General features: G+C 33.8%; 2 protein-coding genes and 1 long non-coding RNA gene across 5 annotated transcripts; 1 reads left to right on the top strand and 2 right to left on the bottom strand.

The window, feature by feature from the left end:
- Positions 1 to 2,642: 2,642 nt before the first annotated feature.
- On the bottom strand, positions 2,643 to 14,294 carry LOC126768100 (serine-rich adhesin for platelets). 2 transcript variants are annotated; one of them, XM_050485994.1, is made up of 11 exons: positions 13,141 to 14,294; positions 11,911 to 13,063; positions 11,397 to 11,822; positions 11,127 to 11,287; positions 9,657 to 10,106; positions 8,436 to 8,964; positions 8,243 to 8,350; positions 5,796 to 6,699; positions 5,652 to 5,730; positions 4,947 to 5,092; positions 2,643 to 4,875 (listed from the first exon to the last, which is right to left on the bottom strand). In XM_050485994.1, the coding sequence occupies exons 1-11, from the start codon at positions 14,279 to 14,281 to the stop codon at positions 4,126 to 4,128; spliced, it is 5,847 nt and encodes a 1,948-aa protein (XP_050341951.1). In that variant the 5' UTR covers positions 14,282 to 14,294; the 3' UTR covers positions 2,643 to 4,125. The 2 variants fall into 2 exon arrangements, with proteins under 2 accessions (XP_050341951.1, XP_050341950.1); XM_050485993.1 differs by having other exon boundaries at positions 9,606 to 10,106.
- A 253-nt stretch (positions 14,295 to 14,547) lies between these two features.
- Positions 14,548 to 19,109, bottom strand: LOC126750776 (acylphosphatase-2). 2 transcript variants are annotated; one of them, XM_050460506.1, is made up of 4 exons: positions 18,886 to 19,087; positions 18,789 to 18,805; positions 18,601 to 18,710; positions 14,548 to 14,694 (listed from the first exon to the last, which is right to left on the bottom strand). In XM_050460506.1, exons 1-4 carry the CDS (start codon positions 19,070 to 19,072, stop codon positions 14,559 to 14,561), a joined length of 450 nt encoding a protein of 149 aa, XP_050316463.1. In that variant the 5' UTR covers positions 19,073 to 19,087; the 3' UTR covers positions 14,548 to 14,558. The 2 variants fall into 2 exon arrangements, with proteins under 2 accessions (XP_050316463.1, XP_050316464.1); XM_050460507.1 differs by lacking the exon at positions 14,548 to 14,694 and adding an exon at positions 18,231 to 18,550 and having other exon boundaries at positions 18,886 to 19,109.
- On the top strand, positions 17,028 to 18,230 carry LOC126750785 (uncharacterized). The gene is made up of 2 exons (XR_007665820.1): positions 17,028 to 17,254; positions 17,366 to 18,230. It is a non-coding gene; the product is annotated as an uncharacterized LOC126750785 (long non-coding RNA).
- Positions 19,110 to 20,997: the final 1,888 nt, after the last annotated feature.

Genomic DNA, 20,997 nt, shown 5'->3' on the forward strand with positions numbered 1-20,997 from the left:
AAATAAATAAAATAAAAATATAAAATAAACACAAAACAAAAATAAAATTAAATTTAAAAAAAAATAAAATCAAAAAATATTAAAAATGTTAAAAATAAATTAAAAAAAGATAAAAAAAATAAATTCAACAAGAGATACAGAATAAATAAAAAAGAGAGAAATAAAATTAACTAATATAAAAAAGATACAAAAAAATAAGAAAAGATAAAACTATTTTATTTCTAAGTGCAACGGTAGAACCATTAAGTGGAAAGTACATACATACATGTGTGTATGTATATGTGGATTGATGAGTGACGATCAGTAATTGTCTATTAAGAAAATCAGTAATTTTTATATCTTTTACAATTTTATTTTACGTTAATAATTTGTATCATTTCTTATTAATAAGTAATATATGTTTACATATACAGCTTTTATTTGTCCATTCATCTATTTTATGGTTTCTTTCACAATTTTGCCAAAATTTTACATTACTTACATGCAGAAATATAATTAATATATATGTAGATACAAACATATTTGTATATGTATATCGTCTATATACATAATTACTGTTGCATATATGTATGCATGTACATGTTCATATAGCCTTTCACGTTACTGTGCATTAATGCACACCGTGTTCAAATTATGGTTGTTCCTTGTTTTTTAATAATACGAGATAATTTTCGAACTTTAACAAATAAAGAATAATGCAGTATCACTGCTTTAATATATATATACAATCTTCACATGCATACTTTACACAATCATGCCGCTAAATATCATTCATACAAATATATTAATAATTTTTTATACAACTATACTCAATGTTTTATGTATACCTATCATTATTTTTTATATACATATAAACTTTTTTTGATGCTAAATTCAATTTGCAAATTTTTATTATCTGATCTTTTAAGTGGACTAAAAAGATCTTATACAAATTTTTCGAATACAGCACATACGAGTATTTTAAACTGCATATCGTGTGAGAAAGACACTATTTGCCATTAGCGAAATGAATTCTGTAAGCAAATTGTATTGTAATGAAGAATGTGCTCATTATCACAAATATACTAAAATGACAACAAAAATAATTTCTTACAAAATCAGTTAACTTAAGCACTTTAAAGGGGGGAATATTTGATAACTTGATTATAGAATTTTTATTTGTTCTTTAAATTTAATGAACCATTTCAAATATATTATTATTTTAAATCATATATACATATGTACATACATATGTATACGAAGCTTCTGATCGTGCTTCTTTTAAATTGACGCTTTTGCTTCACGTGCTTCTTCTAACAAATTCAAAATCAAAGTAAGAGTTTTAAGTCCCCTCTGAACGGTTTTTGGAATTTATGTAAAACTTTTGCCAATGTTGGCATTAAAAACACTTAAACTGGTGCTGTTGATTATAATATGTTTAAGATATGCAAGTATTTCGAAAAATCTCGAAATTATACTGCGTGTTAATATAACAGTATGTTTTATACACATATTTTTTTCATCACTGTCACTGAGTTTCTATCTCAGAGCAATACTTCCTAAGTGCTTTGGTAAACATCACACACGGGCATGTATTTTTTTTTTATGTAGCATTTAATGATATTATTTTCGTGCGCTCACAGTGCACTGACTCGAATAGAATTGGTGATCGATACTAAATGGTTCAAGTACAAGCAGTTTCGGGCATTTAAAGCTACATATAAGCAGCAATTAAGTTAAAAACAAGAAACATAATTAAAAAGCAAGTAAAAAATTAGAAATATCAAAAAAATAAACATAAATAATGAGATTTTTTTTTAATTAATCGGATTTATTAGTTGAATTGTTTGGAAAAGTTTCATTCGCAGTTGAGCGCTACATGAGCACTTTTCTACTGCACAAAATTATTTTAAAAAATCTCATTATTTACGCTTATTTTTTTCTAGTTAGCTTTTCTATAACAAAGTGTCGGAAGAAAATTTTGAAACTTTACCACTTGGTACCGATCTTTTTATAACCATAGGTAATTTTTCAAATAATAATTATTTACCACCTATAATTTTAAAACTTAATGAATTTACTTGAAAAAGCTGTACTTAGTTCTAATGCGCTTGCACATATACATATGTATAAGTTAATTCTAAATTTTTTTTATTTTTGCGTTTTGAAAATCATTTTTTAATTTTTTTAATACATTTTTAACTGATTATAAATATACATACATATTTGCAAATATTTACAGCAAAAACATTTAAACATTAGTTTTTGCGTTAATCTTTTTTGTTTTTAAGAATTTTTTACTAAAATTTTAAAATAAAAAGCATGTTCTTCTAATATGCATCTTAAATCGATCAGCAAAGTTTTATGAGAATTCGTCTGCGTTCATAAACTAGACAACTGAAAATGAAGCGATCTAATAAAGCTAAATTTACTGAAAATTAAATATTTGCCTGAATAAATTTTCGAATCGCTAAAATGGAAACTTTTAAGACTGCTGTAAGTTTATTGTCTTACTCGCGTTTATATAACAGCAATAACCGATTTCCAGAAGCATGTCTGATTTTCAGCAGCACAAGTCGCAAAATGCATGCTGAAAGTCCAGGTTTTTTTACCGTTACCGCCAATAATTCTCATAGATAACGTATATAAATAAAACCACCGAATTACAAGTTGACTTGCAGAAGCCAATTTATTTTTTATTGAAGTTGTTATTTGTAAACTGCCTATTCTAGAGCTTAACAACGATGGTTCAACAATATTTTGTGTTTCACATTTCACAACTGACAAGCATTTAATTTGGTGGTTTTACGTGAGTTTACGTACATTCTCTTCGAGCGTATAATTAACATATATTGAACCATACAATAAACGCTGCCAGGAATTGAGAATTTGAAATATACCAATAGATTGAACGCATTTGCAAAGAGATCGCTTCGAAATCCGAGAACTGGTGGTGGTGAGTATCAATTTTGACTGTTACAAACATAATTAAGACAGTAAAATTGTTAACCAATCGGTATAGGTAATAATTGCGCAATACACTTTGTATTCTATTAGTCAATTCGAAATATTGTAATTAGCTTCTGCGTTTGTGTTTATGTGTAACCTTTTTTGTGTTTTACATGTGAATCTTAAGTGTATATACTAAATTTAAGCATAATAATAGTTTGTATGTATATTTAATTATAATTATATGTTAATATATTAGTTTTTGTTTCCTATAGGTTATGCTATTGACAACTATATTTATTTAAATACAAATTGATATTTTTGTTTTTGTTTTTTCTATTACTGTGTTTTCTACTCTTTTTGTTTTCAATATGAAATCTAATATAAAAGTTGCCGATAAAAAAAAAAATTAAAAGCATAAACTTATTCATAAATTTTACAATGCGTACTTCCTTCACCTCCTGTCGTTGTGCGCGAATGAGGAAGAAAACAGCATAAAGTGGTTTTTAACTGTGCCTTTAGAAAAAAATGCCTTCAATTATTGTTAATGCTTTACTTTGTTTTTTTTTTCATTTTTCTGTGTACTTTTGCATTTTATTAAGACAGCAAGAAATTAATATAGTATTCCTACATTTGTTGTTGCCGTTAAATTCCACGGAAATATTTGCTATTGATTTATATACATCTGTAGATATTTTAAAATACATGAAAGCACAACAAAATTATCATTCATATATGTAAGTATGTATGCAAATTACAAATTTTCAAATTAAGAAACCCAAATATTTGCATATTTATGAATAGTGTCTTATAAACTTGTAAATTGGGTGAAAAATGAAATAGGTTAGGCTATTGTTGATTAAGTAAGAGCAACTATCTGAACTATGTTTTTTCTTATTTCATTAGATCCACATTAGATTACATACATTCAGCAAACACTCTTACTAATTGTGTTTGCTCGCTGGCATTGTAATTTTTTACGTAAGATATTGTAATTAAAACTGGGAGATGTATTGAATTCTATGGCTTTACCACGAACAACAAAGTATTACGCACACTAAATATTAATGCAACGCAGCATGAAACGACATTTTGCTAAATTAAATGTGAAAAATATTCAAATATTACAAAAAAAAGCGTAGTGGCGACTTTCTCAGGCGTCTTTAATAATTTCAAGTAAGTTTTTATTTATTCTCGCTACCTCACAGTACGGCGTTGTCGTTCATTGCCGCCACCGCCACCACGATCTTCACTTTCGCCACGCCATTCCGGATCGTTCGGATCATCGTCGGCGAATGGCTCGCTGTCCGTGGAGTCTGCATCGCTATCTCGGTGACGCCGGCCTAAATATGCCTCGTACTCATCGTCTATATCCATCATTCGGTCACGTGCGCCACCATTAAAGGGTCCAACGCAGCCAGCACTACCTGCACCGCCTTCATAGAGATCATCATCGGGAGCCAAATGATGTTTTGGATAGTCATAATCATCATCCTCCTCGGCTAAAAACATCATTAAATCGACATCATCATCATCGTCATCATCATCCGCTTCCTCAACTTCGTCCGCTCCACCACTATTCACACAATTGTTCACCGCTTCATTATTAAATCTAACGCGTGTGTGATTACCGCGTCGCCTTCCCCTGCCACCTTTGGAACCTTTGCGTATCTTACCACCATTAACTCGCTGTCTTTTATTTGTTGTAACATCACAGTTTTGTATTGATTTTCCACGTCTGTTAACCACAGCTGAACCATCACCACGCCAACTGTTTCGATGCCGTGGATATTTGGAGCCACTAGCAGCAGCACCAGTGTTGTTGCAGTCTTCTAAATATTTTGCATCGAAATTCAAATAGTGAAATTCGACGGGCATTGCCTTTAGCAATCCTTCAAACTCCTCATTGGTAAGTGGGAATTTCAAAGGTTCATATGGAGGCACAAGCTACAGACAAATATAGACAATAAATAAATTTTTATAATTGGAATCGTGTCAAAGTGATTCTATTTATTTACCTCTTTTGGGTCTGGCGTAGAACTGCGTCGCTCCGTTTCGCGATCTCTTTTAGTTGATGTTGTGCGACGGCGTTCCAAACGTTTATTTAAATCATTATTATTCGCACAAATTGAGGTGCCGCCAATGCTGCTTGCTGGAGCATTACCTGAGTTAATTAGTTAATTAATGAAAAATCGCAAAAATATATCGATGTATTATAAAAACAAGAACAAAGGTTGAACCGAAGTTATAATACCCTTGCCAAATAAATAAAGTTCCCATACAAGAACTTGGTTTGGTCGTTCAATTTGTATAAAAGCTATATGCCAGAGGAGCACGATCTGAACAAGTTATTAAATAAGCGTTGCTTTGGACAATAATACACAATAAAATTGGTGTAGATATCTGGTTGGTAAATAAAAGTTTTCTATACAGCTATAAGTTATAGTTGATGCGATATTGGTTCCGATAAATGAGCAGTTTCTTGGTAAGAATACGATGTTTTCAAAAGTTCAGATCGATATCTTAAAACCTTAGGGACTAGTTCGCGTATACAGCGGGAGAGACAGAAAGACCAACATTACCAAATTAACTCAACTCATCAAGCTAATCATGTATACATAATATGTATGTATATATTCTTTAGTCCACAACGTTTCCTTTTGGGTATTACAAACTCCGTGGCAAACTCAATATACACTTGAAAAATATCACATTACACTTACTTAAACCATTCTCGGTCAATTCCGTAACCGTGTCCAAGGGGTTAAGCGGTGTAGCCGGTGGAGCAGGCGATGGAATACTCTGTAAACATATGAAAGCAGAAATTGTATGTGCTATTACCACTAAATATTTAAAAAAACAATTACCTCATGATCACCTCCACCTAAAATGGCGGTTTGTGGCGCTGGAGAAGTGGGATCGGGAGTGTTGGCGCCACTAGATTCTGCCCGACTGTCAATACGCCGATTGGCGCGCGAACGTGTGCTCCATGGATATTTTAAATACGTTTGGAATTTTCGACGTTCCTCAACCAGTGCACGCTCATGTCGTAACTTAACGGTTTCATCAGAGATATCCTCTGTCTCGTTAACTTCATCAGCAGTAGCATCATATTCAAAGTTATCTTCCTGAAATGTATCACTGCGTTTCAAACGCGCCGTACGCTTCAAAGCCAAAATTGACTCAGATGCTGTGGTTTTAATTTCTTCGAATTCTCCTGTATTAGGATCGTCTACAGTTTCTGTTTCAGCCGCAACAGTGCCCTCAACAGTGGAAGAAGCGTCCTCATGTTTTAATTTTTTCGCTGTTGGCTCGTCTGAAGTAGCAGTAGCAGTAGCTGTTGTTGCATCGGCTTTGATGTTTTCACTTTCAGTTTTTGTCGAAACATTATGTGATAAAACATTATTCTTTTTATGATCTAGCACTTTGGAAGTTTCTTCGATCGGAGCATCAATTTTATTTGAGGTATCTTCTTCATCTACTGGCGGGACTTCCTTAGTAACATCCCGCTCTTCAGATGCCTCTGTTTTATTTTCTGCCGTTGTTGCTGTTGTTTTTTCAACTGACAACGACTGTTCTGTTTTTTCTTTCTTAGCATCTTCATTGGGTTTTGCTGTTGTTATATCACTTGATGTCTCATTTACAATGTCACTCAAATTATTTTCTAACCTCTCATCGCCATTAGTTTTCGCAGTAACGGCATTATCCGTAATATTTGCTGTGTCAGTTGACTCAACAGCAGATGTTCGATCGTCTTCAATAACACGCCATCTAAAAATATTTTAAACAATATGCAATTAGCCTCAAATAATTAAAATAATTTCACTACTGGAATTATTAATGATTGGAGAAAATCTCCTTTGTTAAAAAACGGATAATCAATACACTGCCTGAAAGAATTCTTCGAATATCAGTCATATCCATGTCATGATTCAATTACTCTTACTGAATCATAAATCATATCAACAAAAGTAAAAGCACGAAATATAGTGAGTAGTGAAAAAAGAAGAAAAGTTGATATTTCTTTCCAATCGGTGCATAATTTTTCTGAAGCTTCTCTTTTAAAAAGTAATTGTGAAAAAATCGCGAAATATGTATATGTATAAAAAGCGCATAATATGAAAATAAATAATGTTCAATGTGCACTAAATTCATACTTTTTTTTATCTTGAGTTTAAGTCGATTTTAAGAAGTATTGAAACGCTCACTTTTTGCGTAATATAAATAAATGGAAGTCCTAAGGGGTTATATCGATATGTGAATTTCAAAAAATACATTTTTTGTTTTGCATGTACATACATATATCGAACGTACATATGTACATATCGTCACCTGAAATGCAAAATAACGTAACAACATTTTCGGAAATTTACAGTTGCATGAATGAAACATGAAATAAAATGGGACATGAGTGAAACAAAATTTTAATATTGGTTAAAACTGGTTTATATCTGACCGCAGAACCTGAAAACGTTGAACATATGTAATATTATGTATGTAATTTGAAGTAGTGAAGCGTAATCAATACGACACTCAATTTCGAATTTTTTGATTATACGTTATTTTGCATTTCAGGTGACGATATATTTGAAAATATTTTTCGAAAATTTAAAGTTGATCCGGCAAATAGTTTGAAATCATACTAATTTATTTCACGAAACGCTATTTTCAGAGTGGGACAAGAGAATGTCTCCGAATCTTCTTAGATATATTTGTCAGGAAATGATCGTAATGAGTAATCAGTTTAGATAATAATTTCGATTTTCTAAAGATCGGCTACGGTAAAGTGGGAATTCAAAATTTTTCAAAATGAATCGCCGATTATAAGTACATTAAATTCTTTAAATATACATTATCAAATAAAATGCCTACAAAAAAAAAACTAAAATCACAAAAGCAAACGTTTTTTCTGACATGCAAGTGGGTATAACCCCTTAACCTTGTTTCTTTTTATAATATATGCATTTGTATATTTAAATTTGGAATAAGAAAAGCATGATTTTGCATTATGCGCTCGGTTGTGTCGTACGACGACTTCGTCTGTCATTTGGTGAACCACAATTATCTTGTTCAGTTCAAATACAATTGTATTTTTCTATATATCAAAGTAAGCTTGCATAGAAAATTTTTTTTTTGCTCTCCCCATAATTATTACTGATACTTAATAAAGTTTTAGCAAAGAATTATTCGAAAAAACACTTATCCAATGAACGTTGCACTTTGAAGAAGGAAAAATTCTAGATTATTGTGTATGGTAGGAATTTATATGCATATGTACATATAAACAACTGGTTAATAAAAAGTGCCAACTTACTTGGGTGTTGGTATTTCCTTGTATTGTAAAATTTCAACACGTGTCGCTGCCGCAACACTATACGGTATAACAATGTTGTCTATATCATACGAAGTACGATTTTTAGATCTGCAATGAATTAGAAGTAAGCGTGATGAAACAATTATATGCATAACATAGTTGAGGAGTGCTCTTATTCCTTACTAATATATACCTTTCGTATTTGTGATAGTTGCTGTTGCCGACGGACGCGCTTGTATGTGTTGGCGACGATGTGCGACTACGTGTCGCAAAGCCGTCCCAATTCGCATCATTCGATTCACCGGTGTAGTTCGATGTCGCATAATTATTCTGATGTTGAAAATGAGTGTTATTGCTGCTGCTATTGTTGTTGTTAGCATTGCCCATTGATGTGCTTGACGCTGAGCTTTTACGATGTTTATTATGTTTATGGTTGCCAATACCACTACTACTGCCACCGCCACCGCCATTCAGGCCATTACTGTTGCTGGAGATTGATGATGAATGTATTGGGTTGGGACTGTATGGATCGTAATTTTGCGGAGGATTGTCGCTTGTTTGATGTACCGAATTGCTGTTGACGCTTTGTTGACTGTGATAACTGCTTTGACTGTGGCTGCTGTGATTGGTGGCGACCGGTGATAAGGGTCGTGGCGGTTCCAGCAGCACACCGTCGCCAACTAGATGATAGTGATGCAGTTTTTTTGATTTTTTTGCCACTTCTATTACAATATTAGCAGGGAGTTCCAATATATCAATCGTTTTAAAACGTTTTGTTAAATATGTTTTGTGTTGAAAAAATCATAAAATCCAGTTATCATTGCATTAAAGAAAACAAAAGTCGGTTGCATAAAATATTTTGTTTTATTTCGAAAAGTATTTTCATTTTCGAATAGATGTGTTTATTACGTAATCGAGTTTTTTTTTTGAAATTTGGTTGCAGCAATCAAATAGATAAATTAAAATATTAAATGAAGTTTCATGAAATAAACGAAGCGTACGTTTTGTTATTGTTTTTATTATTATTATTTTGTTTTATATCGTTTAGAGCGATAATTCAATCCATTTAACGCCATTATTATTGAGTGCGATTTTTCATTAATTGCATTTGGCGGCAGGCGGCATTTGAGTAGCGTCAAGAACGTTGATACAAATGTCAAGCATAATAATTCGATCAGTTAGCAGAGCAATTCATAATCAGAATAATCAGTGTTATGATGCAATCGATATGGTAGAGTCGTTTCAACATGGAGCAGATCAGTTCATATTGCAACACACAAAATGGAAAGAAAAAGAGATGCAAAATTGTTTTTGTTTTATGTTAATATCAATTATCGAATTTTTCATGTTTACAATAATTTACTGTTGGCCACAAGTGGCGTTGTTGTAGTAGACGTAGACAAAATGCCAGTACCGTTTCCACCATCGCTCGCCGGCAATGACGTTGTTGTTGCTGTTATCGCTGTAGTTTCATTTGCGCTAGCTGCTGACACATTCGTTGCCGCTCCACCATTTTCGGGTCCGACTCCTTTTGTTAAATTAGCCGATGAATCTGTTGCAAAACCAATTGTTGATAGTGACGCATTTGCAGAATTTGCTGTTGTTGCCGTAGCCGTAGCCGTTGCCGCTGCCGCTGCCGCCGCATTCTTTTCATCCATCGCCAAGCGATCCTTTTTCTTTGTGTAGCGGCGTTTCACGGTTGGTTCATTGTATTTTTTGGATGTGTTAAGTCCGGCTGCACGTTCGGCTTCTCGTTCAGCTTTCCAGACGCTTTTCGCTATACTTTTAACTTGACAACGCATAACTCTGTGCTGCCATTCTGGAATTCGAGCAATGGCCTCCAAGTGCAAAGTGCTGCTGACGTCTAGAGAAGAATGCGAACAAGTGTCTTGTTTATTTCCAAGGATACCGATGAAATTACTTTGTATAATATATGTATATGTGCGAAATGATAAATATTTCTCTTCATTTTTATTTACTAAATTAAGTATTTTGATTACTTTTTCTTTGGTAAGAATTTGAGACTGCATACTTGATTGAAAGTAATGACCACAAGCGAACATGCATACATATTAAAAATATATTTAATTTTATTGGTAAAGGGGGCGTTGTTTGGAGATATGAAATTTTTCTTTAAAATAAAACACCGAAAAGCTGGGATTTAGAATGGCATCCCCCGAAGTCGGTGTTAAACCGTTCCCATGACAATAGGGTATAAGTAACCGGTACGGACACCGGACAAAATGCAGTGCAGGGGAGTTGGTATCCCACTTATTGAAATAAGGATTAAATCACCAAAAATACTTCCCTATAAAAAATGGTTTGAACGATTGATTTTGATGTCGGGAAACAAAACTGATGTATCTTCGGTTTGAAAATTGTATGGATCAAAAAATTGTTTCTACACCAGACAGTAATAATTCTGGATACAAGGAAGACCGAAAAGGTTCCTTTACAATTGCTTGTATTCTTACCACGGAAATTTTGCTTAGTTACTATCCCTTAAGAAAGAAATTTATCATATCGCTGAAAATTATTTGCATCTAATAATATAAATGTATGTTTATCGCACAGGACACGAGTTTTGGAAATAAATGATTTTTAAATATTTTTCCTTTTATCAAAGAGTTATGACGCTTTAAGTAGTTTTAAGGATACTGCTATGAAGAAGATGTGCATCAAAATAACCATTATTAAAATTTATATACAAATAAAAGTAAAATTGTTTAACGAAGAGTTTGAGGAATTCATGACAAATAATTTTAAACTTTTTCTTTTAAATATCCGCATATCTACCTAATTAACTTTCTAAAGAATAACGTTGCCAAAAAAGTACCTAATAAATGCAATACATAATTTAATTGTATAGAATAATTCCACATACCTTCACGGAAACTTAAAACAGGATGATAGCCAGGATCCAGTAGCGCTATTCTATCCGCCATCATCATTGTATCTGGCGGATCTCGAGGCGCTGTCGGATCTATTCGCCCCGTACACAGTGCACATGGATTGAATGGCCACTGGCAACCACATTTGATGTTACTGAAATTATAAATAAGCACAAGAATTAAAAAAGTATACCAAATGTTTTTCATAATGCATAACAAAAGCAAAAATCAAAACAAGTTTACAACAAAATTATTAAACTCACCTTGGTCGCGCAGCCTTCTTGGAAATTGTGTGTAGACTCTGTGTTTGAAGGAGTTTACGTTTACGGAAAAGCGATGGCACAAAACCGCGGGTGCGAGCAGTCCCCATCAGTCCCGTTCCATCCGCTTCGCTTATATCAAGTTTACTGCTTGTGTTGCCTACCAGATTCCCTTTGTAACCATTAACAGATGTTGTTGTTATATTGATTGCGGAGATTTCACTTGTTTTGAGACTACTATCATTCGTAGCAACGTGCGGCTCATCTTGACCGCATACCACTGACCCTTTGGTTCGTACAATTTCCTGTCGTAGTTCAGTGTGTTGCCGTATTTTTATTTCTAAATCAGCTATTTGTGAAAGTAGCCAAGACCAACGCGCGGCTATCGCTGCTCGATCACGTGAATACCGCCACGCTGCACGCTTTGCACTATAAAACAATAATGAATACATTTTTAAAGTTCACATTCATAGTTTTTAGACAAAAACGTGCTACAACAAATACAAGGAATACTCACATGGCTAATGGCTGTTGTATTTGATTATTATAGGTGACCATTTCATCGGCAGATTCACCACCAGAACTTGATTCTGTCGCATCCGAGTCCATTGAGGTTTGCACCTCACGCATTTCTGTTTGCAGCAGCCCAGCAACCTGAGCCAACTCTTCGCTGACATTTATATCGTAATTGGGAACCACAATTTCTCCTTTACGTTCAACCGACGTCGATATTGACGCGTTCGCTGTGGACGTTGACGCAGCCGTTTGCATATCTTGTAATAATGCCTTCTTGGATTTACGCGACATTTGCGTACTCGCCACAATCAAATTGCTATTTGTGGGAACCATGCACAGCTGTTGGGCATTCGAAGACTGCTCTAAGCGCCGTAACATAGATGACATTTGTGTTGAAGCCACTGGATTCTTTTCATCTGCCCAATTATTGGCCGGCGGTCGCGCTGCTATGACACTGATTGCGGTATCAGGACATAATAAATCCGAAACTCTATTCATGGCATTACCTTTACCCACAGATATACGTGCCGTCCACTCAAACAAGCCAGCTATTTCTTCGCTGCAATGCTTGCTCATATAACGTGATTGTATTTTTCGCAAGCGCCTTAATAGAAAATCGATTTTGCGATGCATCGCTTGTTGATTACGCTCGATTTCATTTTGCATTTCCTTTAAGGGGCTCGGTTTGTTCGATGTAGATGCTACCTGGCTGCCGACGTCTTCATATAGTGTGTACTCTTCGTTAAATAGTACATTTAAGTCGCAGAGCGTATCAGCGCCAGCGCTGCCATCAAAACCTTTAAGAACTTTTAACACCTCTTCTAAATCTTGATCCTCTAGTTCGCCAGCACCACCCTCTTTCATAAACGCTGGTGGCAAATTCGTGCTATTCAATGTATTCACCGACGATGTGCTACTTTGCGGCGTAAAAGAGTGTTGTAGCTGGCGCACTTGATTCGATAATGGTGTTGGTGGGGTTTGTTGCAATTGCAGCTGCAACTGCTGCACCTGTTGGTGATGTGTTTGATGCTTTGTTGGTGTACACGGTGGCGTTGTTGATACAGGGAGGGTTACAATGGTTCCGCTTACTGGAGTAATGCCTTCCTCACAAGTTGGCGAAGCCATGGCCGTACCATCCAACTGACTTAATCGCTCTGAATAATTATATTGAAAATAATAATAAAATTGATACAATATTATTACGATATTTCGAAAGTAAAACACAACTTACCTTCAAGGTTATCCTCCACTTCAGAGGCGGTCATAGTTGAATCTGTACTTATTGGCGGCAGGACATCGACAGACAAAATTTGAATACGCGTTGTAGCATCTGATTTCAAAGTTCCCGAGGTTCCCTTTACAGACTCAGCGTTTACTTCTTCAGTTGGAATAGTCGGTGTAATCTTTGATAGCCCCTGAGTTGTTACAATCACATCACTAAATCTTTTTTTCTCATTGCTTATTGTTATCTTTTGTGCTTGCGCTTTGGAGGACGACCCTAAACAATTTTCGCTTTTTTCATTACATTCAGTAAGTAACTCTACTTCCATACGTTGGCGTTCGTCTCCTTGTGAGGATTGTGCGATACTTGGACTTACAGCTGCGTTTATTTTATTTGCTTCTTTTCCACAAAATTTTAGATTGGTGAATTCTTTCGTCTCCGAATTTGTACTTGTTATTTTATTTGAGCCGTTCTTCCCCACTGCGACTTCTTGAAGATGTTTACGAATACAAACTTTCGTTGTTATGCTCTCTTCAATATCATTTGTCAAATCGGCTAAAAGCTGTTCCGTTGAATTACTTTTACAGCTTATACTCGTATTATTGTTATTGTTGATATTAGATTCGGTTTCTTTGCAGAGCGTCTCACCCCCCTCTGCGTCCGAAAATATTGCCTCGACAATATTTTTGTCATTACCAATACTAATGCCCTTGTTATGTGGAATTATGCTTAGGCCCATTGGCTCATTACTGATGTTATCTTCCTTTTGAGTCTCCCTTTTCTCACCGTCTGCCAAACTGGTGTCTGTTACCGATGTGTTTTTGTTGTCTGCCAAGGTGTTGATTAATTGTTTTGATTTTTGCGCAACTAAAGATGTTGGCGAGACTGCTTGTTCAAAAACTCGTTGATAAGCGTCCTTGGATCTGGTTATCCGTGTCGAATTAGATGTCGAGGATGACGGTGTTGGAGTAGAGACCGAAGATCGACGGTATCCTTTCACTTTTTGTTCACTATTGGTGTTGAGGGATGTCGACGTTGTTGAGCCTGATTCATTAGCGCTTTTAGTCGAACGAGATGGTGGTGCGACTTTTGCCGTCGAGTTGGAGAGTTTTTCCGTGGGGCTCATTGGCTCGTTGAGCGCTGGTGCCATAGTTTTACTACCAGAAGCTGCTTCATCTGGCTTCTCGATGATCGCGGCGTCAGCGGCCACGATGCTGTCATACGCAGCGTCTGTCAATGCGCTGGCGTTGATTCCACTGTCCACCGCCACCGTTTCGTTCTCAACACAACGACCACTGCCAACTCGTTGACTGCGCCTGCGTATTGCGCGCGTCGTTGTATCAATTGACTTCTCAATTTTTAATGTTGTTTTTCTTCTTTCTGGGTCTATAAATTAAACAGTGTTTGCTACCTGTTTTTAAACTTTTCTATGTCGATGTGAATATTCTTTTCCTTCTTGCACAAATGAGCTGATCTTTTTCGCATATGTAGAATTGAGGTTCAAAGGATAATTGCAAGATTTTCTTATCCAGTAAAAATCGCACAGAATGAAGAGGCTTCCTTCTGAAAAAATTATATTATTTTATTAATCTGTACATTTTTCAATTGCTTAGTTCATGTCAAATGATGAAACAAAACTATTAAAAGGTATTACGAATAAGATAATATAAATAAACGTCAGGATAATCGTAACAATGCGCAGAATTATTTTCAACTACAGAAAATTCTAATATATACAGAAACCGCTCCCTCAAACATTTGTAACTCACTAACCCAGTACATTGTTTCTAACTTTATTCTAAATTTTGAGAAATAACGAAGGAGCCAATTAATATTCGGCTTAAGATTATGTTCAATGATGCAACACAATTACAAAAATTAACATATTTTTCATTGGTTATACTAATAGGAATATTAATGAACAAGCATTGGGCTTACTCAAGTTACATAAAATATAGCTAATGGCACGCTGCTAATAACTGTTTTCAATTTTATGTATAAAGCCTGCTATAATTTCAAACCAGGATCTACTAAACTGGAGCAGAGCAGTATACATATCCGGTGAAAAACTGAAATTCGACAGCATTGTCCAAAACAATTTGGTTAAAGTTTTATCTTAACAAATCGACACGACAACCTCATATACTTTACAACGAAAGACATAGTAAAAATTACGGAAATGTTAACATTTTACAGTAGCAAATTCTATTATTATCAAAATTATATCTATTTTGCGATTACGATTGGGATAAATGGCCCAGTTGACTTTATGAGTTAAATTTCTGTTAGAGTAATCTTAAAAATATTTTAAAATAGTTTTTGCTGCAAATATGCATTTCATTTGACTGTTTCCGAGGTGCATGAACTAATTTTAGTAATATATCGGTCAGAGAGGGAAGACTCTGTACCCACAATTAGTTATTTATTTATTTATACATATGTAAGAATTTAAGATTGTTATGTTTTTTATGTTATTTATAAGACTAAACATTTTAATTAAATTACACAGTAAATATCTTTAATCAAAAAGTCAAGAAAATATCGGTTGGATTAAGGTATACATAATCATTCTCACTTTATAAAAACAGACTGTTAACCATCTCAAGAAAAATGACAAACGTTTAGAATACGTTATAGAAAACATTTCCGAAAAACAAATGGGCTGTAATAGTTATTAAACTTACTAATCTAATGTAATGATAGTTTTTAATGCTGAGGATTAACTTTAATATCTTTTCATTAAGTTTCCAAGTATTTCGTAATAACACACATGTTCAACGTAAGCTTAACATCATATATTTTTACATGTTTACAAAAATCTTAAAAAGGGGGTATCTATCAGAATTTATTTTTTATAAAAACGTATATTATCATAAGATATTACATTTTTATCTTTTCTCTATTTGCGCATAGGGTAGGTAGGTTCGATGATGTAGCGCATGCTTTGAGCTCTTGTAGCTTGCGAAGGTAGCATTTGGGTAGGTAGCTGATGTAGCCCATGAGATGTTCTAATTTGAAATCAACCAAAGGCTTTAAACGTACACACAATAAATTTAAAATGAGCTTTAAGTATAAGTTTATTAAATTTAAGATTTCCACACAAACATCATAATTTTTCTGTAAAGACGCGCATTTGGATAAATAATAATTTTTTGAAAAAATATTATTTTAAAAATGATTATTTTTAAATAAACACACCGTCTCAATACTCGCTCTTCTAATTTTCAAAGTGAGTGGATCATTCACAAATTGACATGGTTGTCAAACAAGCACTCATGGCTACGATATATGTACGAATTAGTTTGCGATATATTGTAAGATATAAGCAATATACAGCAATAGGCAAAACAGTAACATAGATTTTATCCTGTCGGATGCCATTATAACGAGCTAGAGCAAAACAAATTTTCAAGCAAACCGAAACAACAATGACAGGCGCACGTGAGCGAAAGAGAAGAATAAAGTACTGCGCAACGACGGAATTGCTTTAACTTTAATACAATTGTCATTAAACTGTTCATATATATTTAGTTACGTTACAATCCGAGATGGTATGGCACAATATTCATAACAAGCATGGTAAGGGACGTAATGTCTGGGTACACTCTGCTTCTTAACACTGTCATCGCTGCTAGCAGCGGCAGCGCGCAACATCGTCTTCCTTTAGTGGTAAAGGGTATGGGAACACTGGTGTAATTCCGCGCACATTATATGCATTCACTTGTAATTGGAATTTCACAAAAGTTTTCTTATTTTCAATATATTTTCTTTAATTATTTCAAATGTCTAGTTTTATAAAATATTTTCAACCTTTTTACGTACCTAACACAATACATGCAAAAAGTTTGTTGAAAATTTATAAGTGCGCGAACTTTTTCAATACTGCAATTGGGAGTATATCATTTAAATTTAAACTTTTTGACGAAATCACAAATTCATAATCGCGCCATACTGCTAGCTAGGGGTTTAGTTTTGGTACAATTCTTCCTCTTCTTTCACCACGAAACGGGAACAGAATTTCGATTTGGTACTTTCATACACGACTATTTACTTTGAATTTTTTTTTTGGTTTTAGGTTTTATAATGTACTCAGTAAACTTTAAAACCCACATATGCACTTCAAGTAAGTTCTAAATTGAAAACTTTATATCAAATTTTAAGTATTTGCAACTGTTTCCAATTATTATTTTTTTTTAATTATGGCCGCCTTTATTTTTTCCGGATTCTCTTTTAGATTTAATTAGAGACGGAATAAGCGAGTATGTTCACTGTAGAATTACAAAAACAACGATAACCACTATATGGATAACAAAAGCCAATTCGACATTTGTGAGAAAACTTTTTTCCCCAACAAATTCTTATTCCGCTTGCTTTGAATTTTAGTAATTTTAAATTTTCACTTTGTTATCTCCGCACTCCTCGTATAGCAAACACTAATGCTGTTTTCATACTGTGCGCACTAAAACAATGGCGGCCGCGATAGCGATTTTTTTATACTGCGCTTTTTAAAAAATATTTATTCACATAAAGTAATATTTTTTTACTCTGCACATCCGAAATCGAACGAACACAGCCACTACTAAAACCGACGTGTATCTCCATCACACTGTGAATTAATGGTTGCTGTACTCGTTTTTCCATTTACTCCTTCGCCATCAAACACACATTGCGCGTACTCGTTACCCGATGTAGCGAGTGATCTGTCATCCTGCTCTCACACAAAATATAGACAGACTTTCCCTTTTTCTCACATTGACTCGCATTCTACAAGCGAAAGTTAAAATTCACTCAAGAATTGTAATAAGGCAGTATAAAATCTAATATTAAAAACACTATTTCGCCATATTGCTACCAAACAAACAAGATAAATGCTGGTTATTTTACTTATTTGTAAAGAAAATCGTTTAGATAAAATCATTTTATTAGGATGAATACGAATAGCAATATTTACTAGGTATGGCATCACTTTGTCTGTGAAATAACACACACTTCATACTGCATTATTTCAGCGACGAATTATGTATTTAATTATTTCTGTATCCTCTTATTGCAATCATTTTAATTCAAATAAACTTCTAGAAAAACTCGTCAACTAGAAATTACTTTTTTTCAAATCCAATGTCTAATGGTACAAAATTATATTCATTGATCAAGTGGAAATATGCAATAGTCACGCTTTTCTTCTACAAATCACTGCCTTATCTACATTTCAGAGTTGCATCCGCAATAACAATAGTTTATATCAAGAAGATGATGATTTTGAAACTTTCCTCTGAATTTTGAAGATTGGAATATTTATAGTCCTTAACGTTTAATTGTAAAAGCTTTGAAAGTATAATCTGGGATTTCTTTCGTTTCCGAAAAGACGGCTTTGTCTATACGCGATTTGGGACTGCCTTTGGTTTCCAACCAATTTTTCCTAATAAAGCAAATAAATATTAAAGTCTCATAAACCAAATATATGCTTACATTTCATTGACTTTATCGAGTTCTCCTTCCATTTGACCACGCACGGTACCCTGAGAAGTGTTCATGCACCAACCACGTAGTCCAAACAATTTTGCTTGTTTTTCGGTATGCTTTTCCCATAAAATAAGCGTACAATAATGTAACATAAAGAAATAAATTTAATAAACAATAACGCTATGAAACCATACCTTTCTGAAAAATACTCCTATGGTTCGACATTTTAAAAATAATAATATCAGTTATTTAGTATAAAATAATCCCACAATTTCATCCATTGATATTTACCTTGTACTTTTCCAAAGACTTCAAAATTTGTGCTAAATATTTGTTTTGTAGACATTTCGATTTCTTTATTCCAATTTATAGACTCTACTATTGATTGAGGTTTATAAGCGACACAAAATATTATTGTAGCAACAAAAATTTTTATGAAAAGTAATTCGATGGAGCCGAATAATTTACTAGCTGCCATAACAACACAGTGAATTTTTGTATTTTTATGAAAGTTAAAAAAACCAAATCAGCTGTTCAATCATAAGGAAATGTTTGACAGGGCTCCATGTTTGCTAAAGTAGATATGTAAAATCTTAACCCTTAACTTTGCACATTAATGTGAAGATTATAAACATATTTGACTTGCTAATAAACTAACTTTGGGATTACTTAACAGATGTGTAAATATTTTTTTTTATCCAGTTATTCCAAGGCATTATATTGACACATTTAAATAAAAATGCCGATACAAATTATAATTTATATGGTTTACTTTCTCACCCGAACTTGTATTTGTTATTTGGCTTTATTCAATTACTTTACGAGTTTTTTGTTCAAAGTCAAAGCAAATAAGTCAAATATATTCTGCTATTTTTTTGTTGTGCGGCAACAAAAACAAAATCTAATTGTTTTGTTTTATCTAGCTAAATTGGCAGCACAACCTTCGTTGTTTTCCATGGTCGGATATAAATTTCGTTACGTTCCGGTGCGAACAAGCACATCCTTTGATTGTTAGCACTGGCGAGTACATACATACATCCCATAGATATAGGTATACAGCCCATATTAATTTACTTTAAATAATTTTATATAATTTAGTTTGTATATAGATTTCTTCTATTTGTGTAACTTCACTTGTTTTATTTAAATTTGTTTGCACTAATTTGTTTACACAGTTTTTTGTACACCTCCTATTTACCTTTTTTTACACGGTTTTACTTTTTTGCACGCGTCTTTAATTTTAATTATGAACTTTTTTTCAATAAACTAAATATCTCATACGTAAAAACATGATCATTTATTAGAATCGTAATACGAGTTTGAAACTGGCGACGGAACTACGATGATTGTTCTTTTTAACAGTAATACATATTGTACATATACAGCTATGGACATATAAATGGCACAAAATTATATTTCAACTAAATGTTAAAAATTGTCCATTAAAAATTGCTCGAAATGTCAAATTTTTTGCATCCAACTTTGTCCCGTAACAGCTCTCATATCTGCAGCGGCGAAATATTCCATTATGTTTTGCTAATTATTTACCGTTATCAATTTTGTGTAAACAACACTAATATTGAATGGACACGTAAATGGCACAAACTAATTTGCATACACAGTTCCCGCGTAAACTTCGATAGAAGCGCATGATATTTACCATAGTTGGATAGTTTTTTATCAGAAGTATTTTGAGTAAATAAGTTATAGAAAATGGGATCAGGAAAGCATACCACAATAGAAGAAAGACGAATCATATGGAAAATGCATGAAGGAGGACATAAAGTGGCCGAAATTGCTAAAAATTTAAATATTTCTCGGAAAAAAGTATACAATTCAATTAATTCATGTGTGAAGAACCCTGATTTATTGATAAAATCACAAATTCGAAAATCAAGGCCTCGAAAAACAGATGCGCGTACGGATGCTGCTATTGTAAGAATGTCCAAAAATGACCCATTCAAGTCATCACGACAGATAGCAGCCGATATCAACCAATCATTGGATACAGAAATATCCTGTAGGCTTGTCAGGAGACGACTGAATGAAGCAAACTTGTTTGGGCACATTTCTAGGAAAAAGCCACTCCTGTCAAAAAAAAACATTTCTAAACGATTGGCCTTCGCCAGAGCCCATCAAGAAAAAGCAATCAATTTTTGGAAAAACATATTGTGGAGTGACGAAACGAAGATCAACAGGATAGGGCCAGATGGAAGAGTCTTTGTTCATCGTCCTAAAAGCCAAGAATTTAATCCAAGGTTCACACAGAAGACAATCAAACACGGGGGCGGAAACATTATGGTTTGGGGTGCATTTTCCTGGCATGGCATAGGGCCACTCGTACGGATAAACGGCAAGATGGATAAGTTTCAATACTTAGACATTTTGAGACATCATATGGAA

This window comes from Bactrocera neohumeralis, chromosome 2, assembly GCF_024586455.1.
Source record: "Bactrocera neohumeralis isolate Rockhampton chromosome 2, APGP_CSIRO_Bneo_wtdbg2-racon-allhic-juicebox.fasta_v2, whole genome shotgun sequence".
Classification (NCBI taxonomy): domain Eukaryota; kingdom Metazoa; phylum Arthropoda; class Insecta; order Diptera; family Tephritidae; genus Bactrocera; species Bactrocera neohumeralis.